Source organism: Dromaius novaehollandiae, chromosome 8 (genome assembly GCF_036370855.1).
Source record: "Dromaius novaehollandiae isolate bDroNov1 chromosome 8, bDroNov1.hap1, whole genome shotgun sequence".
NCBI lineage: Eukaryota > Metazoa > Chordata > Aves > Casuariiformes > Dromaiidae > Dromaius > Dromaius novaehollandiae.
In genome coordinates, this window is record NC_088105.1 from 39,949,171 (window position 1) to 39,968,179 (window position 19,009).

At 35.6% G+C, this 19,009-nt stretch overlaps 1 protein-coding gene across 3 annotated transcripts in view; it reads left to right on the forward strand.

Annotated features, from left to right (window-relative positions):
- The window catches only part of EFCAB7 (EF-hand calcium binding domain 7), a 30,467-nt gene that overhangs the window by 8,290 nt on the left and 3,168 nt on the right, over window positions 1-19,009 (forward strand). For 2 of the 3 annotated variants that reach the window (XM_026111598.2, XM_026111599.2), the window contains 9 exons: window positions 1,007-1,093; window positions 1,960-2,149; window positions 3,704-3,828; window positions 8,318-8,459; window positions 10,738-10,847; window positions 11,834-11,991; window positions 12,189-12,322; window positions 14,396-14,544; window positions 16,609-16,818. In XM_026111598.2, the coding sequence (XP_025967383.2) occupies window positions 1,007-1,093; window positions 1,960-2,149; window positions 3,704-3,828; window positions 8,318-8,459; window positions 10,738-10,847; window positions 11,834-11,991; window positions 12,189-12,322; window positions 14,396-14,544; window positions 16,609-16,818 (1,305 nt within the window). The remainder of the gene's footprint in view (window positions 1-1,006; window positions 1,094-1,959; window positions 2,150-3,703; window positions 3,829-8,317; window positions 8,460-10,737; window positions 10,848-11,833; window positions 11,992-12,188; window positions 12,323-14,395; window positions 14,545-16,608; window positions 16,819-19,009) is intronic. The other variant, XM_064516308.1, reaches the window with a different exon arrangement.

Below are 19,009 nucleotides of genomic sequence, written 5' to 3' on the forward strand. Positions count from 1 at the left end.
ATGGCTGAGTAGTAGAATTTTAGTAAAGTGTTCAAAAGTGAGAATAACAGGATTTTAAGGAAACGTAAAGGAGAGCAAACTGGGATTGAAAGAACAAAAGGTTTATATTTTGTTTTACTGGGACAACCACAAGAATTTTTTGACTTCAGACATCATGGCAGAATATTTAATCCTCATTCTGCAGGAACAAAAAGATACAATTGCAATGGTAAAGAAATGTTCTGTATATAACACAAGACAGAAGGAACACATCTTGAGTTAGACTATAAACTATAGGCTGTAGACTATAAACTCGGTAATGTTACATAAAGTCAGTGCATCATTTTATAGAGACCCAAATGAAGAATTCATTAGACATGCCCGCATTAGCAACTGGTGCTGTGCCATGAGGGGAGGACCAGGGTTTGATTTGTTGCAATCCACTATGGATCCAGGACCATATGTCCACATCATGTTTACCAACAATAAAGTCTGCATCAGTTATTGGTCCTAGGTATTCGCCATGAATCCATACCTAAAGGTGATGTGAAGCAGACTTCTGTACAGCGATCGTGTATTGCCTTGTCATTGCTTACAGTCATGTGTATGTGTAAATTCACACCCGAGAATAACCCTTACAGTGCACTAAATTATGAATGTAGATTGACCCACTGCAGGCATAACAGGATAGTTCAAGTGAGTGAGTGAAACAAAGTATTATGAAGTTAGGTCTTGGTGGTTAGCATGCTACATTTTAGATAAGAATGTCTGAGTTATCCCAGCCTATGGAAGCCTTTCTGAAATTGATGAAGGTATCATTCATGGTGGGTTTCTGTAAGACACCACAAAATTGCATAAACTGATGCAATTCTTCTATTCAGTATTTAGTAGCATTGTAGGGACATACTTTTTTTTTTTTTTTTTTTTTTTTTTTTTTTTTCTTTAACAAAGTTGACCTCTATTCTGGTGATTCAGAATGGTGAGCACTGTTCTTGATTAAGAGCTAAAACTGAGTTGTTTATTGCAGAGAGGTGAAAAAATGACTCTGGATGAAGTGAGTGCCATTACTAAACTGGCTGATTTTAACAGCAGTGGCAAACTTGACTACAATAAGGTAGGAAAATAGTGGTATTTTCTGTTCTTGGTGTTATTGGCACAATCAAATGCAATAGATAATACCTCCATGTGTTGGCCCATTGATGATTTTTTTTTGATCTGCCTATGTAGTGGTGCATGGGCTGCTATGTATTTCTCCAAGGACTAAAATGAGAGTCCTGCCGCCTTTGCTTCATCCCACAATGTACTGCCCTAGCTATTATCCTTAGAAAGGTCACTTCCTACAAGTGAATCCCACATATTAGGCAGAGTCAGCATGAAGCCTAATAGCGTGAATGAAGGTAAGAGTTGAAGCAATGGCAGGATAAAACATGACAATTGACAACAAACTTAGCAAATCAGTGAGGACTGTGATGTCTGTAATCTGTAGCATTATGTAATTTCTTGTATGGGGGAAATTATTTTACATGTTGAGCATCTAATTTTCAAGATGCAATCTCTTTTCAGTTTTATGTTATTGTAACAGCATCTCTAAGCAATGACTAAATTTTAAACTGTGTAAAAAGCCCACAAAGATTTATGCCATAAATATGGTGTTATAGGGGGAAAAAAACCCTACTAAAAATATATATACACAAAAAGAACAGGCTGAAAATGTCTAGAAAGAAATATAAACAACCTCTTGGGTTGAAAGTCATGCTTCATTTTCATTCAATATTGTAACCTCCCCATTGAATCATGGCTCCATTTTACTGTCATTTGAGAATGGTCACTCTGATTCATGAAAATAAAAGTAATATTTTGTGTTAAGAGTAAATGCATTCCATCTATTGTTCTATCCTTTGCTTACAAATGTTATGTTTTAATCCTTAAAACTGTGAGAAAGAATGTTTTGCTTACCAGATTACTTTTTACTGTCTAAAGTTTTGTGACTTCTACATGACAATCAGTGAGCAGTGCTGCAAGACTGCACTGGAGAAACTGGAAGTTGACAATCGATTGAGGCGTCAGCAGTTTGGAAGTCAAGCTGAAACTTCCTCTGAAGGGATCACATTATCTAAACCATCACCAAGAGTCTCAAGGAAAACTGATCACAAACTTGCACCAGTGAAAGGTATGATTAAGGGACGGGAGCATCTCTCATATGAGGAAAGGCTGAGAGAGCTGGGACTGTTCAGCCTGGAGAAGAGAAGGCCGAGAGGGGAATCTTATCAATGCGTATAGGTATCTGAAGGGAGGGTGCAGAGAGGAGGGGGCCAGACTTTTTTCAGTGGTGCCCAGAGATAGGACCAGAGGCAACCGGCACAAACTGAAACACAAGAAGTTCCATCTGAATGTGAGAAAAAACTTCTTTGCTCTGAGGGTAACAGAGCACTGGAACAGGTTACCCAGAGAGGTTGAGGAGTCTCCTTCCTTGGAGACATTTAAAAGCCATCTGGACACAATCCTTGGAAACATGCTCTAGGTGACCCTGCTTGAGCAGGGGGGTTGGACTAAATGATCTCTAGAGGTCCCTTCCAACCTCAACCCTTCTGTGATTCTGTGTATTTATTTTTCATATTGGGAGCTTTCATTCTGTTAGAGTTCATTTTCTGGGTCAACGAGCAATTGAGCATTTGTTCAATTTTTCTCAGATTAGTGAGGATGTTATTGACTATTATTCATTTCTGCTGTGGCAATCATGTAAATGTCCCAGTAGAATATCTGACCCCCGTGCTCAAATGGACTTTGGCCACTTCTATTATCTGAAGCTATCAAATTCTTCTTAAGGGTAAAATTAGTTGACTGTCACGTGACACATGTGATACAGTCCAGAGGAAAGAAAGAAAATGAGTGCACAGATGTTGCAACATGGCAAGTTACTTGTTTCTTTCCCTGATCAGAGATGAAACCTTAACTGTGTATCAATAAGTGAACAGTCTATTTGTTTTTTTCCAATTATGGAGGCTCCTTTTCAGGAAGAACTTTAAACTGTCTTATTGATTGTGATTGAAGTTACAAATGTACTTAAGAACCTTCCCAAACTGGGAAAAGACTACAGGCTAAAAGACTGTAAAGGTACTGCGTATAATATATTTGCATTTGTAGGTAGAGTGTACTGTTTAAGTTGCTTCAATTCAAGAAAAAATACTGCTGAAACTGAAGAAGTATAAAGATGTCAAAACAGAGAAAGTGAAGGCTGAATTTATGTAGCTAAATCAACAGTGGCAGAGTTGCCCCAGCTTAAGGAACTGGGAGGTAAAGGCCTGGAAGTAATTTTCCTGGTCAGTTGTGCACAAGTGATGTGCTATCTGGAAGGGAAACTACATTGTCCTGGAAAGAAATTAACTTAAATTAGAAGTCAGATAAATGTACCCAGTTACGATAGATTTACCTTGATTCCAAGGTTTGTATCCTGTGGTAACAATTTCTTGTCCTTCAGGCGGATTTGGATTCCAAGGTTCTGCTATTCAGATGCCCATTGATCTGGGATGTACAAGCAGGGAAGTAAAAATGTTTGGCTAATCAATGATTAAGTATTAAATAATTACAAGGGAAGTCAGTCTATCTCACTGAAGGTTTTGTCATCCATTTTTTCTTCTGTCTGCATATAAATGGAAGGCTTTACAAGAAAGCACTAGAAGCGGGATGAAATAATCTGATTGTAACTAAATATCTGTTTTTATAGGGGATAGCAGAACTTCTTCAAGACCCTCATCAGCTCAAAGTTGCAAAGCATCCATTTCTTCCACTATCAGCGTGAGTGCCAGTCATAACAGAAGCGCAAAGCTAATTGAGCCAAACACAGTAAAGGTATTATGTAAGCCAGCCCTATTGAATTATGCCGTTTTTCTCTAGGCACATATGTTGTTGCATTTTAAATAAGAAACCGTTTTTCTCTGATTTTTATCTTATGTTTTATTAATAGTTTGTCAAGGGCAGCTATACACTACTGAGATGTTTCTTGATAAATATTATTATTAGCATTTTTATATACTGTTGATTTTGCTGACATTTAGTTATTGAAAATAATTTTTCAGGTGTGAAGGTTTAATAGAACAAATTGTGTTTTTTATAAATGAAACCACTGTTGGATAAAACGTTTAATGACTTTCTGAGAAATTTAAAATTGAATAATTTATTAGGTTGGTGAGAACTTTAAATGCTTAAGTAGTCTGAAAGATTGTGTATCATAAACCTTTATATGAAAGGTAATTGGAAATAAATAACAGACTCCAAGCATATTCAGTTTGTTGGGCATTAATTTGTAAATATATGCTGTAGCCTGAAAATGCCGATTTTTATTTAGACTAATATGTTCTATCAGTATTTTGGTTTAAATAAATCACTCATTCAATATAAATTCCTGTGGGAGAAAGACAACAAAGTCACTTTCCTAAGTCAATATTTGTAGAGTGTTAATATTGATCTTTTTTCTTTGTTTTTGCTTTCTTGACTCAACCTTTACTAGTTTTCTTTCAACAGAAAATAATAGCTATAGAAATATAAAACATTAACTGGAAACTGCTAGGATACATTAAAAATGTGCACCCTGAGACCTCTGTGTAAAAGGGAAAAAATGGTTATGACCACATAGTATAACTGCTGTTGGAAAACTGAACTGATTGTTCTCATGAGTTACATTTTTGTTTCAAATAACAACTCTGTATTTGTTATTGAACTCTGAAGTCCTTTATATCTTCAGCATTGCTATACAGTGACATTTGTTCTATATTAAAATTTAAAAACATAATCTCAAAGGAATTTTTTGCAGTCTGTTTAGGTATCTGGACCTCCATGCAATTTAACCTGCAATTTCACCTTGTTCAAACATGGTATGTGGTATATAAAACCATCTCACAGTTTCCCAATATTGGATCCATCTTTCTTTTTACAAGCAAGTAAAGAGCTGATTGAAAATAGCAGTTGCAGATATCGATTACTATTGATTAGCATCATATAAGAAATTAAATCAGTCAATAAATGTAAGTAGGTGTAAGTAGAACTGATACATTTTTTTTAACTCTAACTATTAGAGGCCCAATACAAACCCCATCAAAATCAATGAACAGATTCACAATGGTTTATTTAGGCTGTGGATCAGGATCTAACAGTACAAAAATTCTTTCATTCATCTTATATTCAGAAATATTTTTCTTCATAGTCTTTTTGGGACAGTAAGAAAATATTGCCATCATGAAGTTGGATCGATGCCAAAGTTGCAGTTCTGACAGAAAAATACATTGGAACTCAAAACACTATGAACATCTAAATTTAAAAACAGAAAGCATGAAATGTATTATAACACAGGACAATTCTTCCATTTGTTCTCTTTTTGTCAGTGGAGTTGTGTGACATGTTCAAAGCCTTGGAAATAAATTTGGGGACAAAAAATAGACAATTCCGCAAGTGTTACAGGTGTGCATAAACAACATGCTGACCTGCTGGGCTTCAACTATAGCCGATTGATGATTAAATAAAACATGGCTAACACAATTTTTAAATTTTGGCAAAATATTCTTCTTCTTATAGATTTTAATCAAGATTAAAAGATATTAACAAAATAAGTTAAAGTAGTGTATTGTGTTCTAAAATGCTCTCTCTGCTTTGGATAACCAAATCATCACAAACAAATGATCCCTGCTAAAGAATCTCACCTTTGCATTGTGTTCTACTGAAGTCAGTGAAAGAGTGGTATACACAGTGCAAAAGAAATATCACAGAGGAGTCTTTTTATTTGGAATTATGCACAGATGTGGGGATAGTTCCCATCATGACTTACATTTTAATAGCATTAGAATACAGTATTTGGGCAATGACTAGCACAGGGAGCAGCAGCTACCCCCTACGATTTCTTTAGCATTAATGTTTCTAATAAGAACATTTCCCACTATGTTAGCTATTATTTGACAAGTTTATGACTTTATATTTCACATACTTTATTATGCATTGAAGTAACGTACTACAGAAAATCTTCTTTTAACTTCCAAAATTACATACCTTCTGTACTGTGACATTGATAATTTAGAGAATATAGCACCACCTCATGCTCCCTGCAAGAATAACAATTCAGTATATGATTCCTAAAGTTAAATTTCTACTTCCTGTTGGTCACAACTTAACAAGGGCTTTGTTCCTTGAAATGTTTTCCCTGCTAATTTGGATTATTTGATGTCTCTATGTTAACAACATCTATCACTTATGTGAATGCAAAACTGCAGGAAATTTTTCTCTTTCATCTGAAATAACACTAGAAAAATGGAAGATGAGCAAATAGAATAAAACTACTCTCCATCGACCATTTAAATCAGGATGATTCATTATACTACCAAAACTACTGGAGTACTGAGGCTGAAATAATTGTTGCTGTTCATTTGACATTTTGGACAGGACAAGATGGTCTTACCATTGTAATAAAGTACTTTCAGATTAACATAGTTCCCAGTTGTGTAAGAATTGGAATTCTCAGTATTGATCCATAATAATGTTTTGTTAAGGATAATATATTTTATTCGTTTAGTGTGGAGATTCTTTTCTTATCTGAGTTTGTTTTGTTTTGGTGAAACTGATAAAATAAGAGTGATGTATAGGCAAAATGTGGAATCAGGGATCAATTTGTTAGGTTCTGCAGCATCTTTCTATGCCAATACCTGGAATGATTTTCTTCAAGATACATCTTACATATTACAATACAAGCTTACATATCGTGAAGATGAATTCAGTAATGTTTGAATGGGAACTGCCAAGGGGTTGATCCCCTTCCCACAGAAATCAGAGGCAAAACTGTGGCAGAGGATTGAAGGCTCTTAAATCCATGAGTTCCTGAGTAGTTTATATTCTTAAGAAATGAAGAGTTCTGAATGAAGAAATATAGTTCTAAATAAAGAAATCTAGAAGCTGCATGTATTACCAAGTGTGTTACTTGGCATCCCAGGTATACTTGCGCTAGCAAAATCCAGTTCTTGCCTGACACCTTTAGGTCAGTGACTGTAAAGTACTGTCAACTGAGGGTAAATGCATTCTAGTGAAAACTAATTCTTTAAGCGTTGTGGAATGAAATGTAGCACTCTGATGAAGACCAGTTGGCCTTAGAATGAGTTAGTGGTCATCTTCCTTACTGGGAGTTACATGCAGCCCCTCTCCCTTTTTTACAACTAGTCTCTCAAATCTTTGTTAGTTTACATGTTACACTGAACCCTAAGCAAAGGTACAGGCTCCTGAGCAGAGCTCTCTGCTAAGATTCATCTGAAAGATTCTGTCTGCTAAGCTCTGCTCAGAAGCAATATCTTCCATTGCTAGGAAAGTAACTAATGGATAGTAAATATGGAAGTAAATAATGGATTTAATCAAGACCAGGGAAGCAAAGTCAAGAATATCTTCCTCTCCTCAAGGCATACAATTTTCCTATAATGACTTTGTTTCTCTTTTGCCAAATGATATTTGAAATTGAAAGTTGGGACCTGATTAAAAAAAGAATTCAAGCATGTAGCTGTTTTAGTATCTCTGCAAACTCAAGGCTTTTCTAGGAACCTTGTTATTCACAAATAGTGTAATCTTCCCTTTGTGTCTTTCCAATGGCTTTGACAGAAGCCGAGAAGTATCACTTTCTTACGAAGAGGATTCACACTAGCTTTAGCCAAATTCTGGCCAGCCGTGAGCAACAAATGTGAATGATGGTCACTTGCGTCAGATTCTTCTGACGATGGTAATGAAATGCTGTTAGAACCCAGTTCAGAAAAGTACAGTGACAGCAGTGAGGTTTATGGATGTGCTTAAACGTTTTACTGAAGTAAAAGCTTTTTGGAACTAGATCTGAAAAAAAAACATGCTAAGCAGTTAGTTAATTTGACCTGTACTTGTGCTTGTAATTTGTCTGAGCAGGTAACTCCTCATTGTTCAAGCTAATCAGTTATGTTCTTTGCTTGATTGGCCTGATGGGATTAATACAGCGCTAATTCCAATATTTCAGTGGTAAATCACACTCTTCTGAGAATTTCTGAGTTCAGCTAGGTTCATTGCAATTCAAATTTCATTTCAATTATTTGAGCATTGAGGTAATCTGTATGTCTTCAAGCATTTTCATACATGAAGCAATATTACTAACTGGTCTGCAAAAATTGACTACCAAAAGGACTATTTCAGAGAATTCTTTAAAAGATAAGATCAGTGCTGTATTTCGTGATGTATTTTATGCAGTATTCATCTAGATATAGTTTAGATCATCAAATTAATACATTTAAGAGAAAGATCTTTGATCTTGATCAAAGATCAAGACAACATCTAATATTTGCTTGGTTTCCAGGAATGGCAATGTGCACAATCCAAAGGATGCTTCTACTTAGAAGATGATGGTGAAATCATTAGTCACAAATACAGGTTGCACTTACCTCAGAGGTCTACTGTATGTATTACCATCAAGCCTTTAAACCTTTGTCAGGTAGAAGGTAAGCATATTTGGTTTTGTTTGGAGAATTTTCTTCTTTAAAATTGCTTTTTCTCTCCTGCTGATACATCTCCTCTCTCTCTCTCTCTCTCTCTCTCTCTCACACACCCACCCACCAGAAAGTCAGGACTGCTATGAAACTAACTATATCCTGACCATATCCCCCAACGCTAATGGAAAAGCAGAGAACTGTTTTTTTCTTAAGTTACCAAAACTGTTCTTTGTCACAATAGCTGGTTAAAAAATTCAGCTAGATATTATAGTATTTTTTTCTGTTGGCAGAGTCCTATTAAAGATATAGCTTTCTTGTCAAACTATGTTCTCTGCTTACTCTTCTTGTTCTCACTGCCTGAGCAGTGAAAATCAGTTAAGCCCATTATCTTTCTTTTCACAGTCAGCCAGCTTCTTGGATTCTTGGTGCTGCAGTGTCTGTTCCAGACACAAAGTGTTATTTATGTACTTTGTTTTTACTGAGTATTTTAAGATTATGGAGATACTACTTTTGACCGTAGATTTGCTAAGAGTTTCTTATCCTAAATTTAAATGTTAGCACAATTTGCAGTATCTCTCTTTAAGGTGTTGATGTATTTTATGGGAGCCAACAATACAAAACTTCATGAATACTGCCTGAGAGACCTTGTACTCTGCACACTAAATGCTTTTGTATATACTTATCAGGGGTTATGTTTTTTTAATGGCAGTAGGGTATCTTGAGATGTCAATTGTGAATCTTGTCTGAGGGTTTTATAGCTTAGTTTGCCCATTTTAATTCTTGTCTTAAAATTTTTGTCTCTGTGTATCTAATTACTAGCATTAGATGCACCTGAGATTAGTCAACCTTTGTGCTCCTTTTTCCCAAACACAATGGGCTTTGTTCTCCCCAGTAATTTACCAAGGGGCTTTATCCAGTTGCTGTCTCGGAGATATTTTTTCTCCACATATAGGTTATTTTCTCTTTAATCCTGTGAAACAGGAGCTATTACATCCCAAAGATGTTTTAGAATCATCTGGATTGGCTGTTGTGCCACAGATGATTCTGACTGAGATTGAGAATAAAAGATTTGCTGCAAATAATTGACAGAAAGTAGTCATTTTCCACCTGATTAAATGGGAAGCTGATCAACAGGATTTCTAATGAGACGGAAAAATGGTCAGAGACTACTAAATTTGAATAACAGAATATCCCAGTGCTCTTCCAGTAGCTTTTCTTTCCTTTCCTCCCTTTCCGTTTTCCTTCTCCTCTCTTCTTCTCCCCTCTTAAGCTGTGCCTTAGGATACTTCTGCTGCAGCATGGTCCAGACATTCCTTGTGACTGAAAGAATCCTTACTTGTCTTTTGTAAACATTGTTCTTCTGTACAACACTACTGTGCTGTAAATAGAACTATCTTTACACATTTTTTTGCAAAAAGGAAGGCGCAATACTGGTATGTAAAGCAATAATTTATCTATTAGCAGAGCAATTACCCTTTTATGAAAGCTCAAAATTTTCTCTGACGTTTCAACAAAGGCATACGCAATTTGTGTGGGGTGCGGCCACTGTTTAGTATCCTCGATTCACACTGAATTTATACCTGAAGAGAAACATAATCCTACATTTCATTTATAGTTTTGCTGTAGACTGGTTAACTTGAAGACCACTAAATAGCTCATTGATTGTTTGCCTTCAGGGACTGAGCACCTACAGAAAAACAGAGATTCAAGTGGGATTTATGCAAAGTATTTAAGACCAGGCCGCCATTTCAATGCAACCTAAGACAAATAGAAAACAACTAGTGATGTCATGTAGAAGGATCTTGCTATTTAATTCTTAAAAATGATTGAAACTTACCTTTCAAAGATTTACATCTTGAGTATGTCTTGCTTTTGAACATAATCTAGTTTTGCACTCAAGATGAGTTTAACAATATTTTATAGAATATTTTATAGCATAATTTTGCTAATATCTTTAATTGCAAATATCTAGGAAACTTAGTATAAAGAAAAGTAGTAAATAATAATGTTGTACTAGTAGTAGAAAACAATGAAAATAGCTTCCCTAACTATCAAAGGGCTTAATATTTGAGCTGTTAGTAATCATTGTCTGTGAGACAGTCACAAGATGTGGAACAATTTCTTTGATACGTCTAACTTGGAAAGAAATCCTAATAACATATAATGGATTCTTCTTATATTAACAGGGACAAATGCTATAAGTATAATAGAAAGATATACTTTGGTGTTCAAAGAAAAAACAATGTATACAATTATTAAATGTTTGGGTTTTTTTATTTATTTCTAGGAAAATCTTGTCATTGGTTGTCAGTGGATACAGCTTTGTATGTTCTGAAGGAAAATGAAAGCCAAGAAAATCTACAGCTCGTGAGCTTTACTGAACAACAAAATAAAGAGGCTAGATATTTTAATTTTATTTCTATGTTAATTTTTTTACTTAAGTGTATGTGTTAGTGCTGTATGGGTGAGTTTCCATGTGTTTGGAATAAATTCAAACTCTACCTGTTCAGACTAGAAAGAACATTTGTTCTGTGTGTATTCCCTTTCAAAACTAACAGAACTTCTGCAAAGTCAGAAGATTTAAAGACTGTCTTTGTTCTGCCCTTTGGATGTGGTGAATTGCAAGGCACATATATGGAAGTTCAATGAAGTTCCTGTGATGGCTATATTCTCAAGTGATGCATTGGCAAATATTGCTGAGTTGCTGATTATCCATATAGATACTCTAATACCTCTAGAATTTTGGTGGAAACTCATCTGTATTCCGGTATTCTGAAAATTCCAAGGCCACATTTGCTAAAACTTCCTTTAATTTTCTTTCTCCCTGCGGTATATATGGTTTTAAACTCAATTGTGCCCTGAATATTTTTATCCTACTGCAGAAATAAGGGAGGAGAAATTGCAGCATTAAGTTATTTCCCCCTTCTAAGCCGCAGGGAACTCAGCTTCCTTCTGAAACGCTAAGTCACTTGTGGATTTTTACATAGAAAGTTTCTGTTGCAAAAACTTGGTGGGTTTTGTTAGCCTGCTTCTGGCTGATTTTGTTTTTGAGTTTAAGATAAAAAAAGTTACAAATCTGAAAAATGGTAGCAGTGTCATTGGACAGCTCCAGTAATGAATGTTCTTCCCTCATCTCTGGTCCTATATATTTTTTAATTGTTATTGCAACTAGGAGATTCACTAGGAGATTTGCACTGGGAGATTTTGTGTCTTTAAAATGGCATCACGCAGCATCTTACTGCAGACCTGTTTTCTTTAAGGAAAGAATCTAACATTAGCAGTATTTTCAAGGAAATCATCACTTTTTGTATGACTACTGTTAATAAAGGAAGACATAATTTGAGCAGTAACTTAAGAGTTTCTCTGTCTTCCTTTAAGAGTAGATGTTTGGATGGAAAGGGGAGCTTGGATCAGGAGTTTACTGGCTACTCCCATTCACAACAGGCTGTAGACTCAAGAAGGTAAAAACCCAAATTACTGGAGAAGCAAAACTGGTGTATAGAGGTGAAGATGGAGAATTGGCTCTTACCAAAGAGTTCCGGTGAGTCATGTTCCCAAATAGACATGGTAACTCTTGCAAAAGTATGTGCTCAGAATAACATTGCCAGCAGCTATGTGTTACTAAACTTGCTTTTGTACAAAATTTTCTGAAATAGATTGAATAGTTATGAACAGTATTATGAGACAGTAGAAGAAACAGACATATTTGGAAATATATTTGCCTTTCTCATATTTTAGAGCAGCTTTATTGGATGTATTTGAAACCATTGATTTGGATGGGAATGGCCTTCTGAGTTTGGAAGAGTACAATTTCTTTGAACTGAGGACTAGTGGTGAGAAATGTGATGAGGAAGCATGGGCTGTATGTAAGGGTAAGTTTTTTTGTTGTGCTTGATACAGCTGACTAGGACTATAAAGCTAATTGCAAGTAGTTTTTTATAGCTCTATACAATGTATGCAGCATAGAAACACTGAGTATATTGTAGCTTATACCGAGAACATGTCATTATTGTTTTCTTCTTCATGTTTTGTGTTTGCCTTTTACCCTTTTCCAATCCCTTCTCTTTTGTTTTGCTTCATTCTGGTTTGTGTGCCACTGACCTTCTGTTGAGAAAATTCTTACTGCTAATTGCAAAGTTTTAAAAGTTTTGTAGGTGAAAGACTCATTACAACTGTCACTTTCTAATCATGGATCATATAGTGAATTTATCTATAACAGTTTTTCACTGAATCAGTTTCTTTTCTGCAGATTCAGGTGACACTGCTTTCATGTTTCACAAGGTGTTGAGAGGGGCCAGTTAATCAGTGTGTATGATGCTTTAAAACAAGGGCATCTAGAGCTTATTATGATTACTTAGAAGATTAGACATTAGAAAATACGTATTGCAACCATATTTCTTCAGATGTAAGCATTTTTTCATTAGAAATCTGCCTTTTGAAGGTTCATATACAGTGCGTCAACTTACTCAAATTGCCCTATATGAAGCTATGAGGTTCTGAGACTTCTGTGAGTGAGACCAGGAAGCTGACAGATAGGACTCTTTCAGCTGTACTTTTTCTGTCTGCAGGTATGTGTCTCATCAATGTCACTGGACATCCTGCCAGCTTGCAGGAGCAGTACTGGGCCCCAAATGTCAATTTTGAAGAAATCTATGGCTTTGCTTTAACACTGCAAAGGCCTTGAATACACGTCTGTCTCATAAGCAGGCTAGGAGAATACAACCACAAGTGGCTGTAAGATGCTCTGATAATATAGTCCATGAAAGCAGTCGTTTCCAAGCACTGGCAGTTTAGCTGAAGTCAGTGGTCAAAATGGAAATTTGGAAGCCCTTGTATGAAAATTAGAGGTTTCTATATGAAACATTTTTTCTGAAGCCCATGTCTGAAGTGTCAATTTGGCCCATGTCATCTGTTAGCTATAATTCCTTTGTAGGCTATGACACATTGCTTAATTTGGACCAAAATACTTCAAATTTTTCAAATCCTGTCAAATATTTCTCCCCAAAACACTATAAGATATTGGAGTTTTTCCTAAATAATAGAAAAATTATACAAGAAGTACTTTCCTGTAAATCAGTTTCTCTTCTCCTCTTTCATCCCTATACAGGCTATTCTACATTTTATAACTTTATATAACTATGTATGCCTCTGTGCACTGGTGTTAATATGAGTAGGAGGTGTGTGTGTGTGTTTGTGAAATGTGTAAGAGAGGAAAGAAAAGAATATGGTGGATGTATTGCCAGGTCATTAATCAGTTGAAGGGTTCAGACAAATATCATAAATCTTGACACCAAAGTTCAAGCCATTTATAATAGCATAGTACCTTTAGATAGATTTATTAAATTGGTAATCCCTTTTTAATAATATATAGTAAAGATTTAGCATTGTTATGAAGATGAGAAAACCATCTTTAAAAATCTCTGACACAAGGACATTTCAATTACGTGTTCGCTGACATTAGAGTGGTCAATCTGCCATATTCTATCCAGAAAGAGGTGTTAGGATTATTCGCATTTTATTGCTTTTTAGGAACTAAGTAAATCATTTCTGTACCAAAAACCCAAGCACTAAGGGTACTGGCCCCACCAGACTTTCATTTCCTATTCCTAATATTCCCCATTCTGAAAATCTCAACCACAGCAGATACTACTAGTGGAAAGAAAAAAAAAAAAAAAGCCTCGCCCACTTTTTGGTTATACTGGGGGTCAGCTGTCTCTAATCATTCTCTAAAATCCACGGGAAAGTTCTGCAAAGAACACATATCTAGTCAGGGGCGCTCTTTACCACATATCTTTACCACGTAACGTTTGGAGAGCCTGAGGCTGTAAGATGGCCCCATCTTGTAAACCTCATTGACGTAAGTAGGAGTTTGGCTTAGGGAGGACAAAGCGAGTTTGCAGAGAGAATAGACATTTAAGTGTTACTTTATATTTCTTTTTAAACAGAGAATTTTAACATGAAGAAGAATGAACTAACAAGACAGGGATTTATGGATCTGAATCTCATGGAAGCCAATGACCGTGAAGGGGATCCTAGTGACCTTTGGGTCACTTTATTGTCGCTGGGCTACAATAAAGCATTAGAAATGATAGAGGTATGAAAGCTGTATAGCAAAAATAATTGCTTCACGTATAACTTGCTGCCCATGTTTAATTGCAGCATTGTTTCTGTCCTTCATAAATTGATTTCAGTAGGCCAATGACCCAGTTCAAATACTGCTAATACATATGACTGTCAGGCCTGGCATTTCATTTCTTAGGCTAACACTACCATTTTTCAGGGAGAGAATTTCACTTTTGCCTTATACAGAAAGCCAGTATTTTGCAGGGTTGTAAAGGAAAGAATCTTGGGTTATACCTGTTGAAAGACTTTAAGAGTGTGTGTTACTGGTAAGAGGTGTTAAAGGTAGTGATGGTAAACTGTGACCTGTCAACAAACATGCTCTGTCCAGGTTTGTTTAAAGAAATCATTTTTGTGGCCTTAGCCACAAAGGAAGCCAATAATCACAATATGACAGAAAGCTATCCTGTAATGCAAACAAATTGTTGCTATTTGGACTAATTTTAAAATTAACACAGAAATGTCAGGTAGGGAACAAGTAGCTAGAATGAATTTAGAAGATGGAGTTTAGATTTAGATTTGTAGTGTGTTGCATTGAATAGGATAAAACAGCTTTTTTAGCATGATTCAGAGTTCATAATTTTCAGACTTGGCTATTTCTGTTACTGTTGTTCCTCACAATAGTGTCTGAACATGTTCAACATAAAATTTTAATGAGAGAGTTTTGGGTGGCAAACTGTTTACTTTGTAGGGCCAGGGACTGTTTCTCTGATGTTTCTGTGTGCTTATAGTTTTTTTACAGAAATAGTATCAACGTTGGTGTTAGTGGTTCTCATGCTATCAGTTTGCAGACCAATCACAAAATTTCCAGAGGATACTTTTAACAAAGAGAAAAAAAAATTTTACAGAAAATTAATAAAAATTTTAATAAAAATAATAAAAATATACTCATTAAATCTGCAGGAAATTTAACCATTTAACTTTTATTCCCAGGAAAAGCTGATTTGTTGGTGTTATTTATTATAGTCTGATCATATTATTTTCTTTAACTTTTGTTAAACTAAAGCAACTTGGGACCATGTAGTTATGTAATCATGATATAAAAAAGTATGTGCCTAAAACAAATATATACAGACTCAAAAATACTTTGTTAGTGGTGGAGAGACTTCAGCTGGCTTCTCAGTGAAAATCTTGAGATCATGAACAACAATTTCTTAATGAGTAGTGCTTTCCTCTTCTTTGCCTATGAGTATCGTTAGCAGAACAGCTACAGAACTGTCTTTCTGCACTTCAGACATAAGAGGGAGCTATCCTCTAAGAAAGAAGATTTTTGGGAGGTTATCACATCTTTTAAAAATTTCTTACAGGTATTTTCTGCCTTATATTAGCTTTGGTTTATGGCTGTAGTCTTCGCTTTCCAAAGACAAATACAGCTCCTTTATGTGCTTTAGTCATCGATCTAAAATTTATATCTACTTAACTTATGAATATAACTTAACCTTTTAATTCCTGGATGTCCAAAGATTTAGACTTGATATTTCAGGAGCATTGAGCCTAATAAATTAAAGGTACGATTGAAAAAGTATAATCCTAGTGTATTCCAACAGCCATTTGAAAGAAACAGAGGTGCTCTTAATGAGTCTAAGAACATGCGGACTCCTGGTTGTCACACATACTAGTCCTAGCCAAGAAATTGTAAGAGCAGAGTGCTTTCTGATGCAAGGCTGTAGATATTTTAAATCTGTGTGAAGTGGCACAATTAGCAAGAGTTTGGCAGGTGAAGAAGACAGATTTATTTCCGATGTTGAAATACATTCATACATCACCCTAATTCCTGTACGTTTTGTCGTCCCAGAGAGGGTTTGTCGTGTTAGAGTGGAATGCACCAAGCTGCACGTCAAGCATACTATGACTCTGATCTGCTTTAAAAAATAGCCACAGCTCTCAGGTTTTGAATATTTAATATTCAGTGACATACACTTGGATAATTCTATTTCAGAGCATCTATGAAAATATTTAGGAGCCGTGGATAAAAATCTGAGTGGAAGAAACAAGAAAAAAAGTCGTGATAACAAAACTTTTTTTTCCTCTGTTACAGGCATGCCCCTTTGTCATTGACATCTATGCAGAAAAATGCAAACCCCGAATTAAAGCCATATACCTAGAGGCAGGTGGCTGGCAACTCAACAGGGCCATTTGCAAGTCTGTTGTTAATAAAGGAGAAGCCAAAGTAATGGATGGTTGTGAAAATGTAATTGTTTATACCTACAAAACGGACATACGAATCACTTCTGTTATTGAAAATAAGGTACTGGATTATATTTCTCCAACATATTTTGTGTTAATATCTATAATTGTTATTCCCTCCTTGCTTCACTTTTGAGAGTTACATATCAAGTTTCTAGTTTATTTGGGAAAAAAAGCCTGATTCACAGTTCATTGAAAATATAACCCCTAGACTTCAAAAGAGACTGGATCAGTTTTCTTGGAAGAGTTTATTACAATGAGGCAACCAATTTTTCGTAACACATAGAAGGTGAATTTGTTTTTATCAAAACAGTGAACATTTGGAATGTAATGATTATAAACATAATATATTTGTAATAACAAACATAACTATTAAAAACAGGAAATACAATTACAGAAAGAGCAAAGTCTACAGTGTTTTTACTATTTAGTATTTTCAGTGTTTATAAGAAAGTAAAAGAACAGTGTGTGCACAGACTGTGTTTTAGAAGCTTATTATGGATGATGTGTTAATTCGCTAGTCTTACAGGTCTACCTAATTACTAATCCAAGCTAATGAATGTAAATCTAGTCAAAGTGCTTGCTGAGATGCTGTCAGAGATTTTTAAACCTTTTTGCCTAGATCCTAATGAATATTCTATTCATTCTCAGTTTCATTTATGTCAGGAATACTGAGTAAGTAAATACAGCTCAGTAAGATGCTAAACTTAAGATGCTTTAAATCTTACAGGCTCACTGCAAGAAGTGTATTTTTAAATGGACAAACATGCAAAAGGGGGTGGATTGGTGGACTAATATTAGGACTGAATGCGGAGGCTCCTTGGAACCACAGGTTAAGATATGCACTTCGCCCTTTAGTGTAGATACACTGGAGTTATTTATATGTTTGGGTATATGTCAGAGAAGGAGGCAAGTTCTGTACTGAGGCAACTGGATGCCTCTGATTAAAATCACTGACCGCTGCCATTTACACTATTTAGGTTTCATAAATAGTGCTGCTCTCTACTGAAGCAAATAGTTGCCCTTTCCTGAAAATCCGATTAGAATTTTTAGGCTGGTGATCTTTCTGTATTGTAAATGTTTAGGGAAAAATATAATAAAAAGTCAATTTTATGCATCTCTCTTCCTCTAAGCTTCCCACAGTGCAACTAGCTTGCTGCAACCACCACAAGAACCAGCCTCGGTTGTTGTGCAGAAGATTTTAATGGAAATAATTCTCTTTGTTATTTCCGTAATAAATCTAAGGAAATATGCTAGTTTCTGAGAGATTCTGTTCTGTTCTTGTGCATATATTTAGTCAGTGGGTAGAGAAAGGTGTCTGTCTTCTGTCCCTCCCAGGTCAGGGTGTGAGCTGGGAGATTAAAATACTTTGCATACAGAGCCTCAAATTTCTCAGAAAATAAGTAGAACCAAGTCTATTGTCTGCCTGTTTGTGCCTCAAAAGAAATAGTTAATGAGGCATTTCCTATCAGCCAAGGCAAGAACTTACTATAATATACCCTCTGTGCAAGGTGAATCTCACTGTGACCTTGTTCCCATTGCCATAAATATCTTCCTGTACAGATAATTCTTTTGTTTGCCTTTATCTCCCTGCCATATAGAAATGAGGACTTCACCAAGCTGATGCTGAAGTAGATAGGACATCACAGTAATAATGATAAGTTTAATGCTAGATTGTGTTTACATTTTCGCAGCCGTACAGTATTTCAACAGTTATTATATTTACATTCTGCTGTCCACAAATCCTTTGTATTGTGAGCACCAGAGATAGCTTTTTCTGCCAATCCTTATCAGTCTAGTAGTAGCTTCTGCTGCTGCATAAGGCTGACTGTATAAAATAACTGTGTTTCTATTCCATTTCACAATAAAGGGCAGAGATTGTTGGATAGCATTGTCTAAGAATCACTAACATTTCCCAGTGTCTGTGTCAAATCCAAATTTATCTAGAGATAACTGATTAGGAGGGTATAGTAGCATGTCCTTAGGCCTTGTGCCTGAATATTGCCTGAGATAAACTCATGGATAAAGAGTTTTCCATTACCTACGCTTTCAGTTCCTGAAGAGGGTTGGACTGACGGTTTTGTATTTTGGATCCTTCTTGGAAGTATTTGCACAGCTTTAGTAAGAGAGTCTTCTTTAAGTGGTTATGCATATATGAATTTTGTCATTTAAAAAAATTATATTTATTTAGGTTAGCTGCTTTTTTCAAGGGAATGTTTATAACACACCATGAGCAGTAGATTGTGATGGGT